At 39.9% G+C, this 18585-nt stretch overlaps 1 protein-coding gene across 3 annotated transcripts in view; it reads left to right on the forward strand.

Moving 5' to 3' along the window:
- LOC129184799 (F-actin-uncapping protein LRRC16A-like) overlaps positions 1 to 18585 on the forward strand; it is an 80457-nt gene that overhangs the window by 18421 nt on the left and 43451 nt on the right. For 2 of the 3 annotated variants that reach the window (XM_054781135.1, XM_054781136.1), the window contains exon 3: positions 14658 to 14708. In XM_054781135.1, the coding sequence (XP_054637110.1) occupies positions 14658 to 14708 (51 nt within the window). Of the gene's footprint in view, positions 1 to 14657; positions 14709 to 15959; positions 16095 to 18585 lie in introns of all 3 variants that reach the window. The other variant, XM_054781137.1, reaches the window with a different exon arrangement.

Below are 18585 nucleotides of genomic sequence, written 5' to 3' on the forward strand. Positions count from 1 at the left end.
ATTTGAAAACTGCATTTTGTGTTCAATTGTGTTGTCATTGACTAATATTTAAATGTGATTCATGATCTGAAACATCTAAGTGTAAAAAACATGCAAAAAGAAAAGAAATCAGAAACGGGGCAAACACTTTTTCAAACCACTGTATTATCATGATGTGCATTACAAAAAAGGCTTTTGCAAATAACACTCAACAAGACTTTTAATATGTCAGAGGACGGCCCTTTATTTGCTGCAACATTTCATAATATCCTAATGATAATGAAATAAGAGTGATGAAATGTAGTAATCCTGTCCACTCTCACAAAGATTATGAAAATCATGTTCCTGGTTTGAAATAATCCCATTAGATACACCAGTGTAGCTTTTCTTATGTTTTTATTAATTTAAATATGTTGCCAAAATTAGCACAAAAAATACACACTTGAGTGAATCACTTGAAATTGAGGATGATTTGTTATGTCACACTTTGACCAGCTCAGCTTCCACCACTACCACATTTATGAACCGGCTTACTGCTGTAGCTTGTTGAAGTGAGGAGAGCTAATTTTAACACTCTTCCTTCCCACACCGCTATCAGTCATCCCAGACAGTTTCTGCAAATTTTACTATGGCGTTTGTATGCTGTTGAACAACATGCACATCCTGCTTCCCCCGTTGTTTAGGCTTTTCATAATCATATTTTGTCAGTATGGATTTTGTATTGGAAGTTTTAGTGTGTTTGAAGCCCACAATGCCATCAGTGATGCATCCCAAGGGAGATATTAACCAACAATGAAAGCTGGCCTAACCAAAGTCATTATAGTCATTCATCTTCATGATGTCATCAGGTTCAGGGTCATAATCACTCTTTATGGCACTTGCATAAAATCATCAGCTTAATAGTTTTTTATGTGTCACAGATTTAATGTAGGCCAATTTCTGTGTGTTGTTTATATACACGAGTTACTAGAAATGAACGCGTCACCATGGATTATGTGTAAAAGAAACGTTATGATGTACCTTAAAATGGCCTCGTTGGTACTGTATCAGTCTGCTGTTATTGCTCTGTAATTGAATTGGGTTTGTAGGTCATAACAACAGTCTGCATTGATTGGACCATAATGTGATTTGTCCACTGTGTCAACTGTCATATAAACAGTCAAGTCCTATTAGTTGGATGTTTTCTGTCAAAATGCTGAACCCCAAATGAGGGGGATGTAGCTGCATAATGTGTTTTTCCAGTGCGGTTTTCCTGTCATTTAGTGTGGCTGAATGCTTGCCAGCTTGTTTCCGAGACAGAATTTTCAATTTGAAAGTGTTTAAATATTGAGCAAACTGGAGGAGACGTGAAGGCTTGCATCTCTATTGGGCAGTCAAGGATTGTGCTGTTCCATGGCACATGTACAGCTCTATGTCAGCAAAATGACTTCTGCCCTGCCACTGTCATATGCTTTTGCTGCTCGGGTGATTTTTATCATGTCCTTGAAGATGAGGCATCTGTGTTTCTATTGCCCGCTGCAAATAACTAAGCTTTTTGCTTTCCACACTGCTAGACTGTTTTTTGGTATGAATGAAGCCTGCCCTTCTTGAACTGCATCATTTTGCTCAGATGTTTTAATGTATATCTCATGGTAAATATATTGAATCCTGGATAGTTCACTTTGTGCAACTTGAAGTAATTGTGCAGGTGTTGTGTGTTTTTTGGTGCGGCAGTGGGTCAGTTAGTAAAGACTTGACTTAAGCCGAGCATACACTGTACTGTGTGGCTAACTCAGACAAATACTTCACAATCATATAAAAATAGGTCTTTGTAGCTCAAAAACAGTGGCTGAACATCTCACTTTAAGGTGGGAACAAAGGTAAACATCACCATCTTATGACCAAAGATGTACTGTGATTACAATGGTTACAATAGCATGTAAGAATGGGAAATAAATTCAACTTTGTGCACTCAGTTCTTCTTTTTAAAAATATAAACGATGTACATTGTACTCATCATTCCACCCTGGAAAAAGGGCCCAAAATATTGCATTCATCCTCATTATGAGTGTACGTATGCAAAACCAATGCAGATCTGGGTTTATTGTTGAAAGATGAAAGAAAATAAGATAAAAGCTGTAAACAGAACTGTACTGCTTCGTGAAAACATGGTTTTCTAAGAGGTTGTTTGTCTTGTTAAGGTTGGGGTGAGGCATTTAGTCTTGGTGGTTATGGTAAGGGATAGGGATGTAATGATTACTGGTATTAATGGTTACCGATGGTAAAAATCCAGGCGGTAAGTATTTTTGATTCAAATACAAATGATCATAAAACCGTGATTGATATCCGCACTTTGCAATGTTCTGATGTCTGAGCATATTTTGGATTTGCAAAGGATTCTGAGGGGAAAATAATTGTAGACAATAAACCTATCTGCAGAATATGCAGAAAAAAGTCTCAGTGAAGGAGGGTAACACTGCCAGTATGATGAGCCATCTCCATGACCACCACCCACACCTTTTCAGCGAGTGCAAGGTACCGTATTTTCGCGACCATAAGGCGTACCGTATTAAAAGACGCAGTCTCAGTTGCGGATGCTACTTCTGTATTTAACACATATATATAAGGCGCACCGTATTATTGTGCACAAGCATTGTCAAACATACGGGCGCTCAAGAGTCAGTGAGGAAGTGCTTTATTTCTTTGGGCAGATTAAGAACAGAGCTCTCATACATCTTATTAAACCCACTGGAAATCGCGGAAGGTCATCACTCAACACAACAGTCTCAGTCATGGGGCACAACTAAAAACATCACACTGCAATGCAGCAGATAGACAAAAACAGACAAGACACTACCGCTATTTGTGCGGTAGAACAATAACTAACAACTATATAGCTCGAACATGTAACTTTAAGAGCATTTGCACCAAAACACTACCACAAAGCACGCTGGGGAACAGGAAGTGCTCCCAGCGACGCTACAATACGCTAGTATGCATGCACGCTAGAACATACACTAGCATGCATGCTATCGTATGTTTTTAAAAAGGCAGTGGGAGTGGCAAAACTGAGTTCGGTTGTACTTTATTGACGTATTTAACAATGTACTCACGTTATTTCAATCCTCATCCATAAATCCATCAAAGTCCTCACCTTCTGTATCCGAAATGAACAGCGGGGCAGGTTGTCTATCAAACACGCCAGGTTCCCTGTCGTCATTGTCAGTCAGTCTCGTTGCTGTGCGGCTCCTCAGAAATCATGCCGGCTTTTGCGAAAGCTCGAACAACAGCAAGCAGACACGTTAGCCCAAGCAGCCACAATCCATTCACAAATTGTGGCGTAACTCGTACAGCACTGCCTCCCTGTCTTAGTAAAGCTGTGTTCGCTAGCTGTCATCCATCGCTCCCACGCCGCTCACAACTTCACTTTGAACGCCGTGTTTACACCGATGTCCAGCGGTTGGAGTTCTTCGTCAGGCCTCCCAGAATGATGGCAAGCTCCAAGTACATTTGCCCTCGGTTTTTCACAGCGGCTGTGAGATGGGCACGCATGGAGTCACACACAGATCAACAGGGACGGTGACGCGTGGACAAAAAAAAACATCTGGTGTCTTTACGTACACGTCACGTAACCACTCAGCCATTTCCTCCTCGTCCATCCAGCCCCTTTGATTGGTCTTAATGATGACTCCGGCTGGAAACTTTTCTTTAGGCAGCATCTTCCTCTTAAAAATCACCAAAGGTGGCAGTTTCTGTCCATTACCGTGGCAACCAAGCACAACACTAAAAGCCGACTTCTCGTGCCCCGTTGTGTGTATCGCTACTGTGCTGGTCCCCTTCTCTACAGTGTGGTTCGCCGAGATGTCGAAAGTGAGCGGCACGTTGTCCATGTTGGTGATGTGGTTGGGCTGGATGTGTTTGTCGGCAATTTTTTAACTATAGTAGGAGTTGCTGCACCACGGTAGTCCTTGCCCGGATGGATAGATGGCGCCGTTTTGTTGATCTTGAATTCTCTTGCGGCTGCTCGATTCCCATGTTCCTCCGTGTAACTGATAGCTTGCAGTTTAAACTGTGCTTTATAAGCCTGTCTTTTTGTAGGTGGCATATTCGATGGTCCTTAGCCAAACCGATGTTGTTTTGCACAATGCACATACTGGCGTGCCTTTAGCGTCCTCTTTCACGCCCACCCTCCCCTCTTTAACGTCCGCATGCTGCCCTCAGTCACGTCCCCCTTTGCTTTGCTGTCCACTCAGTCACGCCTGCCTTTCGTCTATATAAGCAGCGTGTCGACAGGAAATGCTTCCAGTCAGTCAGGCGGCGTGCTCATCAAAGTCACACAACATTAACAGATTTTGGAACTCGGTGCGCACATAAGGCGTGCCGCATTGTAAGGCGCCTCGTCCATTTTGGAGAACATTTTTAAAAAAGTGCGCCTTATGGTCGTGAAAATACGGTAAGTAAACTTGTAGTTGAATGCATAGTTTGACTGTCAAACGTTGCTATAGTTTGTTAATAAAAGAGACTTAAGCGTTATCAAACTTCTACATGTTCTTTGGCAACAGCGAGTACACCGGAGCAGAGCAAAATGTGTTATTGTTGGTATGGCTTTTTTGCTGTGTACGACCGCTGCCACTTAAGTATTGCCTACGCTGCTTCCAAATTTGGGCAGATGCATCAAGTGAGACAGAAAAGCTGACATAGATCTGATTAATTTTAATAATGAAAGACGGTAGTTCTGCTATGACCCGATACTGTGCTGTGACCCGATACTTGTTTGTTGAACAGCTCCGAAGAACAGGCAACGAGGCGATGATAGTATTTCCTGAATTTATTGTCTGACCCATGTCACATAGAAGGCAAACACAGCGCTGGTCTCAATTTGCATGTACGGATATAAAATCTTTTGCCGCAAAGTGAATGCCCCCAAATGGGTGAGGTCTTCTTTTAAACCTTGGGGGCGTCACTTCATCGAACTACCTGGTTACATGAGTTGGATGGACCTCGATCTTACATGTACTGGGTCATAAAAACTCCCTTGCCAACTCAATCCTGTTGACAAAGGCGTTGATGTTCAAATTGAGACTGTGTGGATGTTGTGCACAGGATGTGTATCTAAGCAAGATCATGATGTTCTTATTTTCAAAATCTCAGCAGTCCTTTTATCTGTGACTTTGTTTTTCCATTACAACAGAATCATAACGGCTAGTTATACAGTATATTATTACAGTACCTGATTAGCTTAAGTGTTCACACATCAAAGGTATAATAAACACGAACTTTTAAATCCATAAAATATTGATTGTGAGTTAGTTCCCCAATCAAGCTATTTTGTCACACTTGAGCATTATAAAATTAGAGACTTAATTCTAACATTAAAAACATTTTGTGCTAAATATAAATCCATGTGGAAACACTGCAACATGTTTTGTTGTTACGGGAGTAATGTTAGTATGTTTGTGCATGTGTGTGTGTGTGTGACTGGCAGATGATGATGATAATAAGTCATCATATAATAATAATTATTATATTAATAGTAATAATAATAATAGATTTGCGTTTCCCTTATTTACAGAGTGGGCGTGCAGAAGGCTACAGTTGCTGCAACTTCGTCATCATCTGCCAAGGAACGTATATTGTGTGTTGTTTATTTATGTGTGTTTTACAAATAAAACTTTGTTAATAGACTTCGGTGTATCAGTACGTTTTAAACATTTTGAGCACATTCAACAATACCGTGATAATGATAACCGTGATAATTTTGGTCACAATAATCGTGGTATAAAATGTTCATATCGTTACATCCCTAATATAGGATTGTGTCATGTCAGTGTTTACCCTCTCAAAGATAGCTGTATAAATGTGTGTTCTTGGTGTTTACTGATGTTATCCACCCACTCCAGAGGAAAATCCACAAATGCTGGCAACACCAGCGAGAGACCCCCTCCCTACTCTGTTCTTCATACTGTGCCTTTGTCTCATTCATTCCTTTCTTCTCTCATGTCATTCCCAACTGTCTCCTTCACAAAGCACGGTACTCCAGGTTGGGACAGTTCTCCCTTGTCTTTGTCACATTAACACAATACAAAAGTGACTCTCTGCATTCACCTTTGATTTCTTGCAGTTTTATATCTACCATCCCTATGTTCTGCAGTGTTATAATTTAGTTGGAAATCTCGGCCCACAAACACATACAGGGTGACTTCACACAAACACCAACCTTCCACCCCCCATCTGACTGGTATGTTGATGAATGATTGTTATCTTTGGAAACAAAGCACACACAATGTTCTTACAGGACACCCTGCAGGCTGATGACGTTCTACAAGGCAAGGAACACTTTTGATGTAGCTGCTCGAATGTCATCCAGTGTTAAATATCCATTCAGTGCTGGATTGCCAATTTTATGATGTTCATGTGGGCTGAATATTTTATATGCGCACTAAAAGTGGTGCCAGACATGCAAAACCCTCTTCTCACAAGGATGTAGTAGGATTTTATTCCAAATGTAATGCACTGTAATTGTAAAACAACTGACTAAATAGTTTAGGGGTTAGAAGGCAGTGCTTGTGAAATAGTGGGGCGGGGTCGGGCGGGTGGTGGTGGGAGGCAGGGAGGACTTTGAATATTAGTGCAGACCTGCCAACATGTATGAATTTGTCGTACTCAGCATGCAATTTGACTCTTGAATACGGATGTATGCTTCACTGCTCTCCATTTTGTTGTATTTTGCTGGTTTCAGTTTCGAGTTCAGTCTGTACAATACAGATAAATAAATGGATATTATCAGTTTCTCAATAGTTTCTTAATAGTATTTCATGTCAGTACGGACTGAAAACTGCTGGGTTATGGTTATTTTCGGGATAGTTGAGAAAGCTTCATTTTTTTACATATATTTTATGAAATGCTCTCGCTCTCGTCACATTTCCAGTCATGTTGCTGTAAATTATCAGTCAATCAACTTAATGTATGAGACTTTCTATAGGTGAGGTGATCGGTTTTTAGGGGTAAGGTGCTGATCAGGAAGGCGGCCTTTGTACAGTATTTACAAATACATTACATTACGTTACATTGCAATTTTTGAATTCTCCCCTAAAGAGGAGAAGCGGTATAGAAAATGGATGGATGGATTTTAAGTTTGAAATTGACATGGATTGATTAGAAGTTGCTATATTCATTGTTTATTATTCAGCTATATGTGTACTGTGTATGTGTGTAAGTGATCTGTAAGGCTTTATTTAATTATTTTTTAATGATCTGTGTAAAGTTGGTGATTCATGCAAACATCCAGTGATGGAAAACAGGGAATAATCCATCAGCCTTGTTCACTGTAGTTTTCTCAAAAGCACCGCGACGGGCAAAGTTTTCCAACTGACTTAATATCACTAGCCAAATTCGACGCAAGCAGACGAAAAAAAAAAAAAAAACACCGGCAGTAACCGACGCAACGCAAGTCGTTTACAGCTCTGTCTTCTCTAATAGCATATGTAACGAAACAAGTATACCAAGCAACTTTAGGCAATGACCAACGCGACACCAGCCGTTTCAACTCTGGCTTGTCAAATGCACGGCATACGTAACGAAACAAGTCTACCAACTAACTTTAAATGTCATCCAAACCGAAATACAGCAAACTAGAGAACCTGAGCTGGAGTCGAGACAAGCAAACAGAGCGTCACTGTCTGTATTGTGTCTGTGAAAGAGTGACTGGCATGGCTCCTCTCTCTGGCTGTAGGAGTGTCTAGGGAGGGGTGGTCGCTGTGTGTGACGGGCCAATCACAGAGCGTGAAGAGTGAATGCATAAGTAGTTACCCAATGAGGATTTTCCTTCATCACGACTACGGATGATGTTGAGCTGTACTCGTTTCATGCTCGTACTTGGCAAAAATGCATTATCCGTAATGGATACTCGTTTTAGACGGATAATGCATCCCTATTACTCCTTGTTTGGAGGCAGGCATGCACATGGCAATGATTTCAGGCCGGCATAATTATCAAGATCATTTTCATTAATTGTATGATTCATCCCAGGCCTAGTGCCTACAAGACATTTTGTCACATTTTAATCTTGTGCGATCTTGTGACACGAGATCTTGTGACACCCCTAAATAAATAATGATACCTTACAAAATAATTTACATTACAGTGTAAGTGAAACTAGTTTAAACAAATGAAAATAAACTTTATATAGAACATGGAGAGAAATGGCAAGAACCTAGGCAGGTTCGACAGAGACAGAAACTAAAACTCATATGAATGCTCTCCAGAGCATACGAATGGACACAATAAAAATATCTAAAATCTAAAAGTATCTAGCACACAGAAAACCTGTCTCCACATAATGTAATGCCATGTTTAATACTACAGAGCAATGTGTTTACAACATCCAAGTGGCAGCCGGTAAGACTCCACATTGTAACTTCATCTGTGTGACTATATGACTTGCTTGATAGGTGCTGCTGTTTTGGTTAGCAACAGAGTTAATGCTAGAGTTTTCACGATGAACTGTGGTATTTACAGTCACAACCAAAAATTAAGGCATTGATTTGGCGAGAGGCGCGTATTTATTTATATCGGATGTGACACCCGGCAATGATTGAGACAAAACGTCCATTGGAATGGAGGAGACCATTTTACAAAAAAATTGTTTTTTTTTTTTACAATTCCAATGTACAGATTCCAGATTTTCTCATTAACAATTCAGATGCCTTGCTGACAGTTTGCATTACGACAACAATCAAAACCGGTAGCATTAAAACCTATACTACCATTAAAATCTAACCTAATCATTAAATATGACATAACTGAGATCCACATTAATTCATTGCCGTGGTTGCCACATCTGTGGTCTGACAAGACTAATCAGTCAGATGAGACCATGAAGTAGCACCATCATGCTCACCCTTTCTGCTGTGTATTTTATCCAATAAAGTAGTTTGGTTTGGTTTGGTTTGGTTTAGTTTATTTGAACATGAAGGTTACAATGGAATACATCTCATGAATCATTCTTTGACAGTTCCACATGTCCAAAAGGAGTAGGAAGAAGCAAAGCTTATTTAATCCTACCCCCCATCCATTCTACATCTAGTACAGTACATGTAGTTCACTTCCTGCATTCCGTGTCGTGTTTTCTGTGATAGTCAGGATAATACATAATAGATAACGGTAAGACAGCCCTCCCAAAAAAAAAATAAATAAATAAATATATATATATATATACATATTCATTAATAATAATAATAATAATAACAATAATTAATAAATAAAGAACATTTTTTTTATAAACAAAAAAAACAAAAACATAACAAACCTGACAGAACAATCAAGACTCTTCTGCCTTGTATTTAGCAAACATCAACTGCTTGTATTGTTTTTTGAATTTGCTCATCTCTGTACATTGTTTTAGTTCCTTACTCAATCCGTTCCATAATTTAATTCCACACACGGAAATGCTGTAGTGAATGTAGTGAACAAAGAATTGATCTTTCTACGCTGCCCTGATGAAGGGAGAATTTTTGCTGATGAGAACTGTTTTGGTCCTACATGGAGAAAACTGATGCAGTTTTACACCTGAGCTTCTCTGTCAGCAGCCTCTTTTAGCAGAAAAAAAATGTGGGTTTCATTAAAGTGGGTTTTTTATAAAGTATCTTCTTAGACCAAATCATCTTTATGTCTGTTGAGAAGATCCTACAAAGAGTAATCTCTTCCCTGTGATGACGATATTCAATCTACCTCCATTTTCAAAGTCAATTCAAACTGTAGGCTTATGGCTACAAAACACAAGTGAGAGCTTCCTCTGCAGCTGCATCGGCTGACTAGGTTTAAATTATGTGTTCAGATTTCCCAAGATGTTTTGGCATAATTGATGCTGTGTGCAATGTTGATCAGAAAAGAAGCAATTGGTTGTTGATTCTCCTTGCAGAAATGCAGTGACCTTTATAATTCTATATGCACTTCTGCTGCTTCATATACTTCAGTTTGCCTTTCTTTGCAGATGATATTGCGTTTTTTTCGCCTTTATGATGATATTCACTAGAAGCCCAAACAATGGCTACTCTACTCTCTTAGATGGAAAGGGGCTGTACCATCTTTGATTATTAAGTCACTCCTTTTTTCTTTTCTTTTGTTGTGGCAGAAAATGAATTCCTGCTTGTTTAACGAGCATACTCATCACTATCTATTCACAATGGAAATCCGGAAAACACTTGATTTGGAATTTGGGGATTGCTTGAAAAAATACGATCATAATTATTTTTGCTTGACTGTTGTGGCGATAATACAGTAATCACATTCACATAGTCTCACTTTCCTGTTAAATGTCATGGTTTAAACAACATAGGACAAGATTATAATATTTTTATTATTTTATTATTAGTCATAATATTTTTGTAAAAGTAGTGTATTTCAAATCATAGCATATAATAAATCAAATAAAGCATAGAAGACAGAGTAATGTATTCATTTATTTTAAACAACTGCATAACATTTAGACATGGTCTCAATAATTAGGTTGCCTTCCACTGTGTTCCTGTTAATGATATACAGTACATTACCTCAAATGACTGAAGGATGAAAGTATCGATAGTTTGATTTGAGAATTGATTTTACCACTGTAAAATCACTGTTGCCGGCGGGTTTCGGGGAACTGAACTGCTGCATGCTACGGATGACAGCACGGGCTTGAGGGCTGATTTGCCTCGATACGGTGGTGACGCTGGTAGCGACAACGAAAGAAGGAGACAGGCGAGGACAGCTTTAGCAGTTTTAGTTAGGAATAGTATGAGGAGGACTTTTCCGGTAGGCTGCTGTTTAACTAGTCGTGTTACACACACTGTTCACTCTGAGAATTAAAAGTGTAAAAAAATCTTCCAGGGTAACATCTTTGTGTGTACCCATGTACAACGTGGACACCTGTGGCTTATAAACAGGTGTGGCCTATATATGTACATATCTTTTTTTTACTCTTTAAATTTAATCGGTGCGGCTTAAATACCTGTGCACTCTCGTCCGGAAATTACGGTAACTTGTGCTAAACATGTTTTTCCATTTCCTTGTCAAAACATCTCACTTGAAGAGCTACTTTATTTTCTGTAGAGCAAAAGCAGTAGTAAATTGTGGACAAACTTGATTCTGAAGATATTTTTTAATTTATCACAAATTGAAGTGACCCATCTACTAATTGCTTGAAATCCAAGTTTCATGAGTATCTAAGATAATGCCAAATGTTGTCAAATAATAGAGCATGAATGGAGACATGATGGAAGGATAAAAGCATTTTTAAGGAGGGGTGGATTGGAGGGGATTCATTTCCTGTATGTGTGTGTCACAGCTGAATGGGTACAGAAAGAGCTGAAACATTTACTGTACTGCTTGAGTTCCCGCAGAGATTTGGCACAACTGTAGGCCATCATGGTAAGATGTTCAGAGAAGCGAGACCTCATTGACATTCCACGTCAAGACTTGACCCTGCGGCACGCCTCTTTCATGCGTGACTCAGTGTCGATCAAAGTACACTGTGTGTCACAAATTTGTGCATAATCTGGGTTAGATGTTACCATAGAAACTCATTGTGTACATCATAAGGGGTTGACAGTTTAGACAAAAAGGTGAAAAGGGGTGTGTTGATGCTGTGAATGGACAACAGGCTCACACAGAGCTCCTGTCTCACTAATGGGGTTCAAGATGTTATATTCCTATCCATATTATCATTGACTGTACAATATTTACCTTCAGGGGCCACAACATTAGGTACAACTGTCACCAGGAGAGCTGTATTAAAAAATATGTTCTTACAAAGATAATATTGTGACAAAACTAGTCAGTGAACAGGTAATATGATGGTCATGTAATGGGCCAAAGAGACAGCGAATGGTGAATGTCAGCCACCAGTTGTGTTTGTGTCAGGTCAGGAGAATAAGACAGCATGATGGCAGATGCTCTCTGATCTTGCAGGCATGCTTCAGTTCTGCAACCATCTGGTTGTCTGAGTGGCGCTGAAGGCGGGATGGTGGCCAGTGTGAAATGACGGGGAGGCGCAAAGCTCTCACTTAAGAAGAGAAGAGTGAGAGGGGGGTGGTTTCTGGAACGGTCTGCGTGTTATGGCTTTGTCCACTCAAAAGGGCAGATGGAGTAAGCATGGCACTGGGAATGTGCCGAGAAGCAGCCATGCATCGGTGGGAAGAGGATTGGAGGAGGAGTCAGCGCTGAGGAAAACATGCTTTTATGCTCTCCTTCTTTATCTAAGAACTACACACTCATTAAAGTCAAGTGGAGGCTTTTTAACCTTTAGTTGATACCTCAGACAGGTATCACTTATTGACTATGATGTCAACTGTAGTGATTAGCTGTAGTACCGATTATTGTTATGTAGGACTGGTTGTTGAGGATTTATATTTAGATTGTGTGGAATTATACAGAGTTCAGAATTCTAGTGTCTTAAAGAACATCAAGATGTCGCTTACATCTGTGCAGACTTGTTGGACTGATTATGTCTCGCTCAGGGGTGTTCAAACATTTTCCAAAGAGGGCTGTACTATAGAAAAATAGAATGATTGGGGTTTGTTATTAAACATGCTCAAAACATACATGTTTTGCTTTTCATGCTTCTTTTGCTAATCTGTCATAACCATTATGCAGATTCGTCGATTTACGTCACATCGTCTCCCTGTGCCGCAACCCCCACCAATACACACACAGACACACACACACAGTTCCTCTGTGCTGTAGAAACTGCCATCAACTCAGTGAAAATTAGTTAAAAAAATTAAAGAGCAAATTAGAAAGACAGATTTATACGTAGCCTTGGCAACTGGTACTCTTTACTAGAAGAAACATTTGGCCACACAGCCCTGACTGTCTGTCTTCGTCACATCAAACCTTACTACTTGTAGAGCTCAGCCTCGGAGGGACACAAAATACTGTCCGACTGTGTTGTTTTGTTTACCTGTCTTGCACCACTCTCTTCACAAAGACACAAAGCCTTTTTTGTTTTCACTTTCCTCTTGACATTTATTTTGTTTGTTTGCTTCACTTTTATTGTATATTTTATTCCTCATATACTTTAATGTCTACCTGCCATAATATGCTTTTATGTCTTTTTATTTTCCTCTTTTCTATTCCCAGTTATTCTTTATGGATATTCAATGTTTAAAAATCATCATCAGAGATGTACTTTGCTCACAGTTTTTAAAGGTTTCCTGCTCTATCTTTGAGGGTTTCCAAGTGTCTTTGGATTTGAAATGACGGGGGAAAAGTGAGAATGAACCTCTCAAAGAGAATTACTGTCACAAGTCTTTTCTTTGTATGAGGATCCTTCCATAATTGATTTAAAGGTCAGCATGGAGTATATGGCAGTTTGTTCTGACAAGGAAATATCTGGTAGGCTTAGATAAAGCCATTTCCGCATACAGTTAGGGTTGTATCATTGCACATTGAGTGTTTTACTTTCAATTGTTGCAAAGGTCAAAGTCCTTCGTGGCAGCAGCTTTTCAATGATGAATTATTTCATGGTGCATTAATGTAACTTTCTGTCAGATTGTCACAAATGACACAATGCACAATCATGTGACATAGAGACTTCCACAGTTGTAACAATGCCATACTGTGAACATCTCAGTGACATATGGCGACCTTTCAAGGCTGATTTACAGCATTGGAATGTTAAGTCTATGCGTTGCATTTATGCTTGCTCATGCCTTAGTGCACATGTGTCAAACTTGTGCCCTGGAGGGCCGAGACGCTGCAGGTTTTCTCTCCAACCAGTTTCTTCAGCAGGTGATTTAATTGATCAAAGTGAAGGTGTTGATCATTAAAATCACCTGCTTTAGTGACTGGCTGGAAAGAAAACCTGCAGTGTCTCGGCCCTCCATGGCACGAGTTTGACACCCCTGCCTTACCTCTGCAGCCTGGCAACTGAAGCATGCTCACTTCCCAGTATGCACCTCTGCAAACAGTAACAGGGTTCTGACCAAGTGTGTAAAAAGACAAAACTGTCATACTATAATACACATGAAATATATACAATTACTGTTACAATTACATTATATGTGATTCACTAAAGCTGTGTTCACACTGCAGGTCAATTGTTATTTTTTTTGCTCATATGTGACCTGTACAGTGTTCCATCGCTCTATCACGGTTCACCTTTCGCGGATTCGCTGTTTTGCGGAATTCACAGATTTATTTATTTTTTATTACAGAGCCTGGCTCTTTAAGAAGAATTGCATTGTGGGAAATTGAGTGTATCTCTTCCCTCGCTCGTCTGTCTGCACCCTTGTTTTCTGCATCATGATTGGCTGTAGACCATTGTCAAACAATCTCCTTCTTGCCACCCTGCGTGTCTCCTGTGTCATCGCTAGCTTGCTCGCTTGCTAGCTTCTAAATAAATCTTTGGTTCGAAGGACTGCATCAAGATTTTTTTTGGTAATGTGAACGACCACAAAAAAATCGGATTTTGACAAAATATCCAAATTGGGCATCATACCCTGCAGTGTGAACGTGTCGATTTGAACGCTCAGCTTTTTTTTTTCTCTCTCTGATGGCATTTTTCCGAGTCACAAGCATTTTCATCCTGATGAGTCAACAGAAGGAGCTCTCTTGTAATCTGTGTCACTTCCTTTTTACTGTTGTTCACACTGTGTATTTACTGCTACAGAGTGTATATTTACAGCCACTCATTATTTCCCCTCTCTGTTCCCTCTCAGGCTCTTGCGCCTCACCGAGCATACCTTCTGACTGCACGTATTCCCACTAAGGTAAGAGAACGGTTAACATTAAACCTACAATATACAAAAAACACATTTTCATCTGCACTTAAGAACAAATACTCAGAAGGCTGTCCATCTCATAGTTTTGCAACATTTGCACTTGTGTTTTGCACATGTAACTGGTGGTGGTTCAGGGTTTAAAGGGCTGTGATCATTTCTGTCAAAAGGCTAAACACAGTAGTCAAAATGGAACACATGTACATTCATATTGTTCAGTCTGGGCATGCTCATGTATGCCATGGTCAAAAGCAGTAATGGCTAAACACAGCCCGTAATAAGAGTTTGTGCTTATGACACTTCTCAAGTAGTGGGTTGTTTTACCTCACTGCTAATAGTTCCATTTGTCTAACGCTATTTACAAGTGTCTATATCACATACAGTATATAGTTTCATATAGGGGTACACTATGGGCCTGGCATTTTCATAAGTCTGTGCATGAAAGGCGTCTTCGTCAAAAACACAAAATACTCTTTTGACTAGGCTGTCGTGTAAATGTATTTTTCCATGCCTGTCTCCAATAGACTAGGTATTGTGGACTTTATCCACTTTTTACGTACGGGCTGTAACTCTGCACTTGTCCAATGTTATAGCCATATACACTCCTGATCAAAATTTTTAGACCAGTTGAAAAATTGCAAGAGTTTACATTTTGCAATGTGGGGTCTTAAGGAGGTTCTAAGTAGAGGTTCAAAATGCCAAAAGAAGAAATGGGAGTGAGACAAAAAAAACAAAAAAGTAAGCAATTTATTGCTAACAACTTCGTCAGCTGATGAAACGTTTCGGACCATAGCTCAACAAAAACCTAAACCTCCCTGTAATACAAATAAAATGTCAAAAAAGGCCTCAGTAACGAGCTGTTGCACCATTCTTGTTAATCACTTCCAACATTTGTTTTGGCTATGCAATGCAATGCTGTTGTTTTCGGGAGGGTAGTGGGAATGTTGCTCCAGGTGGTGAAGATGGCTTCACGGAGGGCATCCGCTGTGTGGAACTGATGTCCATTTTTGTAAACGTCCCTTGCCATTCATCCCCAGATGTTCTCAGTTGGATATAGATCAGGAGAACATGCGAGATGGTCCAAAAGAGTAAGGTTATTCCTCTGGAAGAAATACTTTACCAGGTTTTGTGAACAGCAACATGTCCTGTTGAAAAACCCAGTCATTACCACACAGACGAGGGCCTTCATTCATGAGGGATATGAGTCATGAGGGATGTCTATATGTGCCCTGCGATTTGCAGGCAACCAGTCCAGGATGTACCCTGCCTCTCTCCCGAAGTCAGCTGGGACAGGATACCCGCGACCCTAGTGACGATAAGCGGCATAGAAGATGGATCGATTTTCATGCAGTATCATAGTCAGTTGAAGGATGCCCGGTGAGATACAATGTGGTATTTACGGCCATGCATATCCAGTTAAAATTGTTGAAGTCCCTGTTTCTATACCGTGTTTAAAGTTGTGTTAAGTCTGTTGATGACTCCCATACTGTACATCCACACACTGATGACATCACCATCGAATCATGGCTTGTACCAGTTCCAGGAAATACTTCACTGTAGCGTCTCATGTAGCTGTATTCCTTCCGGTCAATGCGTTGCCTTCAGGGACAGTTGCAAGTCATTGATTTGTTGCGTTACAAGTGATGTATAGCCAACGGTCAGGTTTGATCCTTTTTTTCTGCTCGTCACGAATCCAAAATGTGTTTGTTTGAGCAGTGCAAGTGTTTTCTCTCTGTGCGCTTTTTTAGACACCTGCTTTATGAACCACTCAGTAAAGAAGCATATCCATAATCCACTTCCCATCTTTCCACAGTCACCTTTGCGCTTCTGTCCTCTTAAGCCCAAGATTCAGCATTTTCACTCTGACCCTTCCCTCAGTCCAGATTACTTCTTGCTCTTGTCATTCTTTCCCCCACTGCGCACTGTGTCAAAGGTCAGCATGGATAACCTACAATCTCTCGTTCTGAACGTGGCACTTCAAAGGAGGATGTCCCCTATTTGTTTTACTCCAGTTTCTGCTTTGTGTGGATTGTGTGGTGTCATGTTTTGCTGTGATTTGAGTAAGTATTCAATGCAGAAAGAAAGGTACCATAGAGTGTTTTATTTAACACAAGGTCTACTCATACAGAGTGCTTGATATACAAAGATGGAAAAGTACTAAAATAACAAATAGGCTAAGATGCACAGCTAGGCTAATATAAATTCACTATGGCAAGTGGGAAGAGAAATGCACCCAAACAGGAGAATAATACCTGGGAACAAGATAACAGCTATTGAAGATGCAACGGAATGCACCCATCACACAAGTAACAAGAGTCCCAGGAAAGGTGAAGCAAAAACAATGAGGATGCAAACTGAGTTCATCGAGTACGAGCAAAAACAACAATGGACAATGGTGACTAACTGATGCCCCAGCTCAACGAAACACAGTAATAGAATTACATATCACAAGCAGGTTTGCTCCCTCTGACTAGACTGAAGTAAAGGCAATGCATACAGTGCCAAACAGGAAAACAAAGTAAAAGCACCAAACAGGAAATAATGGAGTTCAGTATAACTCATAATTGTGATAAATATAGACATTTTCTTGTAAAATGTGTTCTCTGAAATCACCATTGGTAACATATGCTAGGCTGGAAATTTTGGGGTGACAATAAGTGTCATTCGGAGCCAAGTAGGGATAGCACCTTTAAGCGTGACCACGTATTCAAACTAATTGTGTTGCCTTTTTTTCTCTATAAAGTCACACAAATACTGTGTAACATTCTGTTAATCATTCATTAGATTTCTGATTAAGATTTAATATATGATGTGGCTTTTTGCAGCCATTGTTAAAAGATGAAACCTTCCACGCTGATTTACAAAAGCGCTTAGTTCAGTACAAGTATATCTTGTCAAATTCATTTTTTGTACATGTGAAATCTATACTGCAATGCTGATGAGCCAACAACAAATGAAGCTTAGCTACTATGCTTTGTTCAAATAATATAGGAGTCAAATAGAAGAAAGAACAGTACATGTTTGATTAATATGTGTAAAACAGTTGTTTGCACAAAAGAACAGTCTGCTGGTGGAATTTAATGGGTGTTGCCCCTTTGGCTGGAGTGCAAGGCCTTGGTGTTAGAGGTTTTGTAATGACTAAAACCTCATTCACTTCCTATACTTGTATCCTCCTTTCCCCTGGGATTTTATGTTTGTGTGTCTTAGATTCCTCGACTGCATCTCTACCCAAACACAATTATCCTTCCACCTATTTTTCTTTTTAATGTATGTTACATATACCTGTGCAGTCTTCATCTTCATGTATCTTTCCCCGTCTGTTAAAGTGACAGGTGGACAATGAACGAATGAGTGAGCCGTGCAAACACTAATGCGTTCGGTCACTGTCATCATGCTGTTTTGCTTTTGGCGTGTGCACGTATATGTCAGCATGTTCCTGCAACATTGGCAGTGTATCAGTTCCGATTCTACAGCAATATTATGTACTGCATATTGTAGCATGATGCAAAGAGTTTGCGTCATGCACAACAATATGTACCATACAGTATGCATCATCTCTACTTCTGTATCATAGACTGGTGGGAATTTGATAGAATGCTTAAATAATCAGGTTGAGCTCACATTTTGGTACTGTCTGGCTGTGTAGCCACTGATTAGCATATACTCAATAACTAGTTTGTAATTTGTTAGAATCTTGCATAAACCTATAAAAATGTCCCAGCTGACTTCGGGCGAGAGGCAGGGTACATCCTGGACTGGTCGCCAGCCAATCCCAGCGTCAAGGCAAAATTTACAGTATTTTCTGTAAACACAAAAACATCATGTAACCCGGAAGAGTTTGCAGCTGTGAAATGGGAGGATTGCGCGT

The sequence above is a fragment of the Dunckerocampus dactyliophorus genome, chromosome 7, assembly GCF_027744805.1.
Source record: "Dunckerocampus dactyliophorus isolate RoL2022-P2 chromosome 7, RoL_Ddac_1.1, whole genome shotgun sequence".
Classification (NCBI taxonomy): Eukaryota; Metazoa; Chordata; class Actinopteri; order Syngnathiformes; family Syngnathidae; genus Dunckerocampus; species Dunckerocampus dactyliophorus.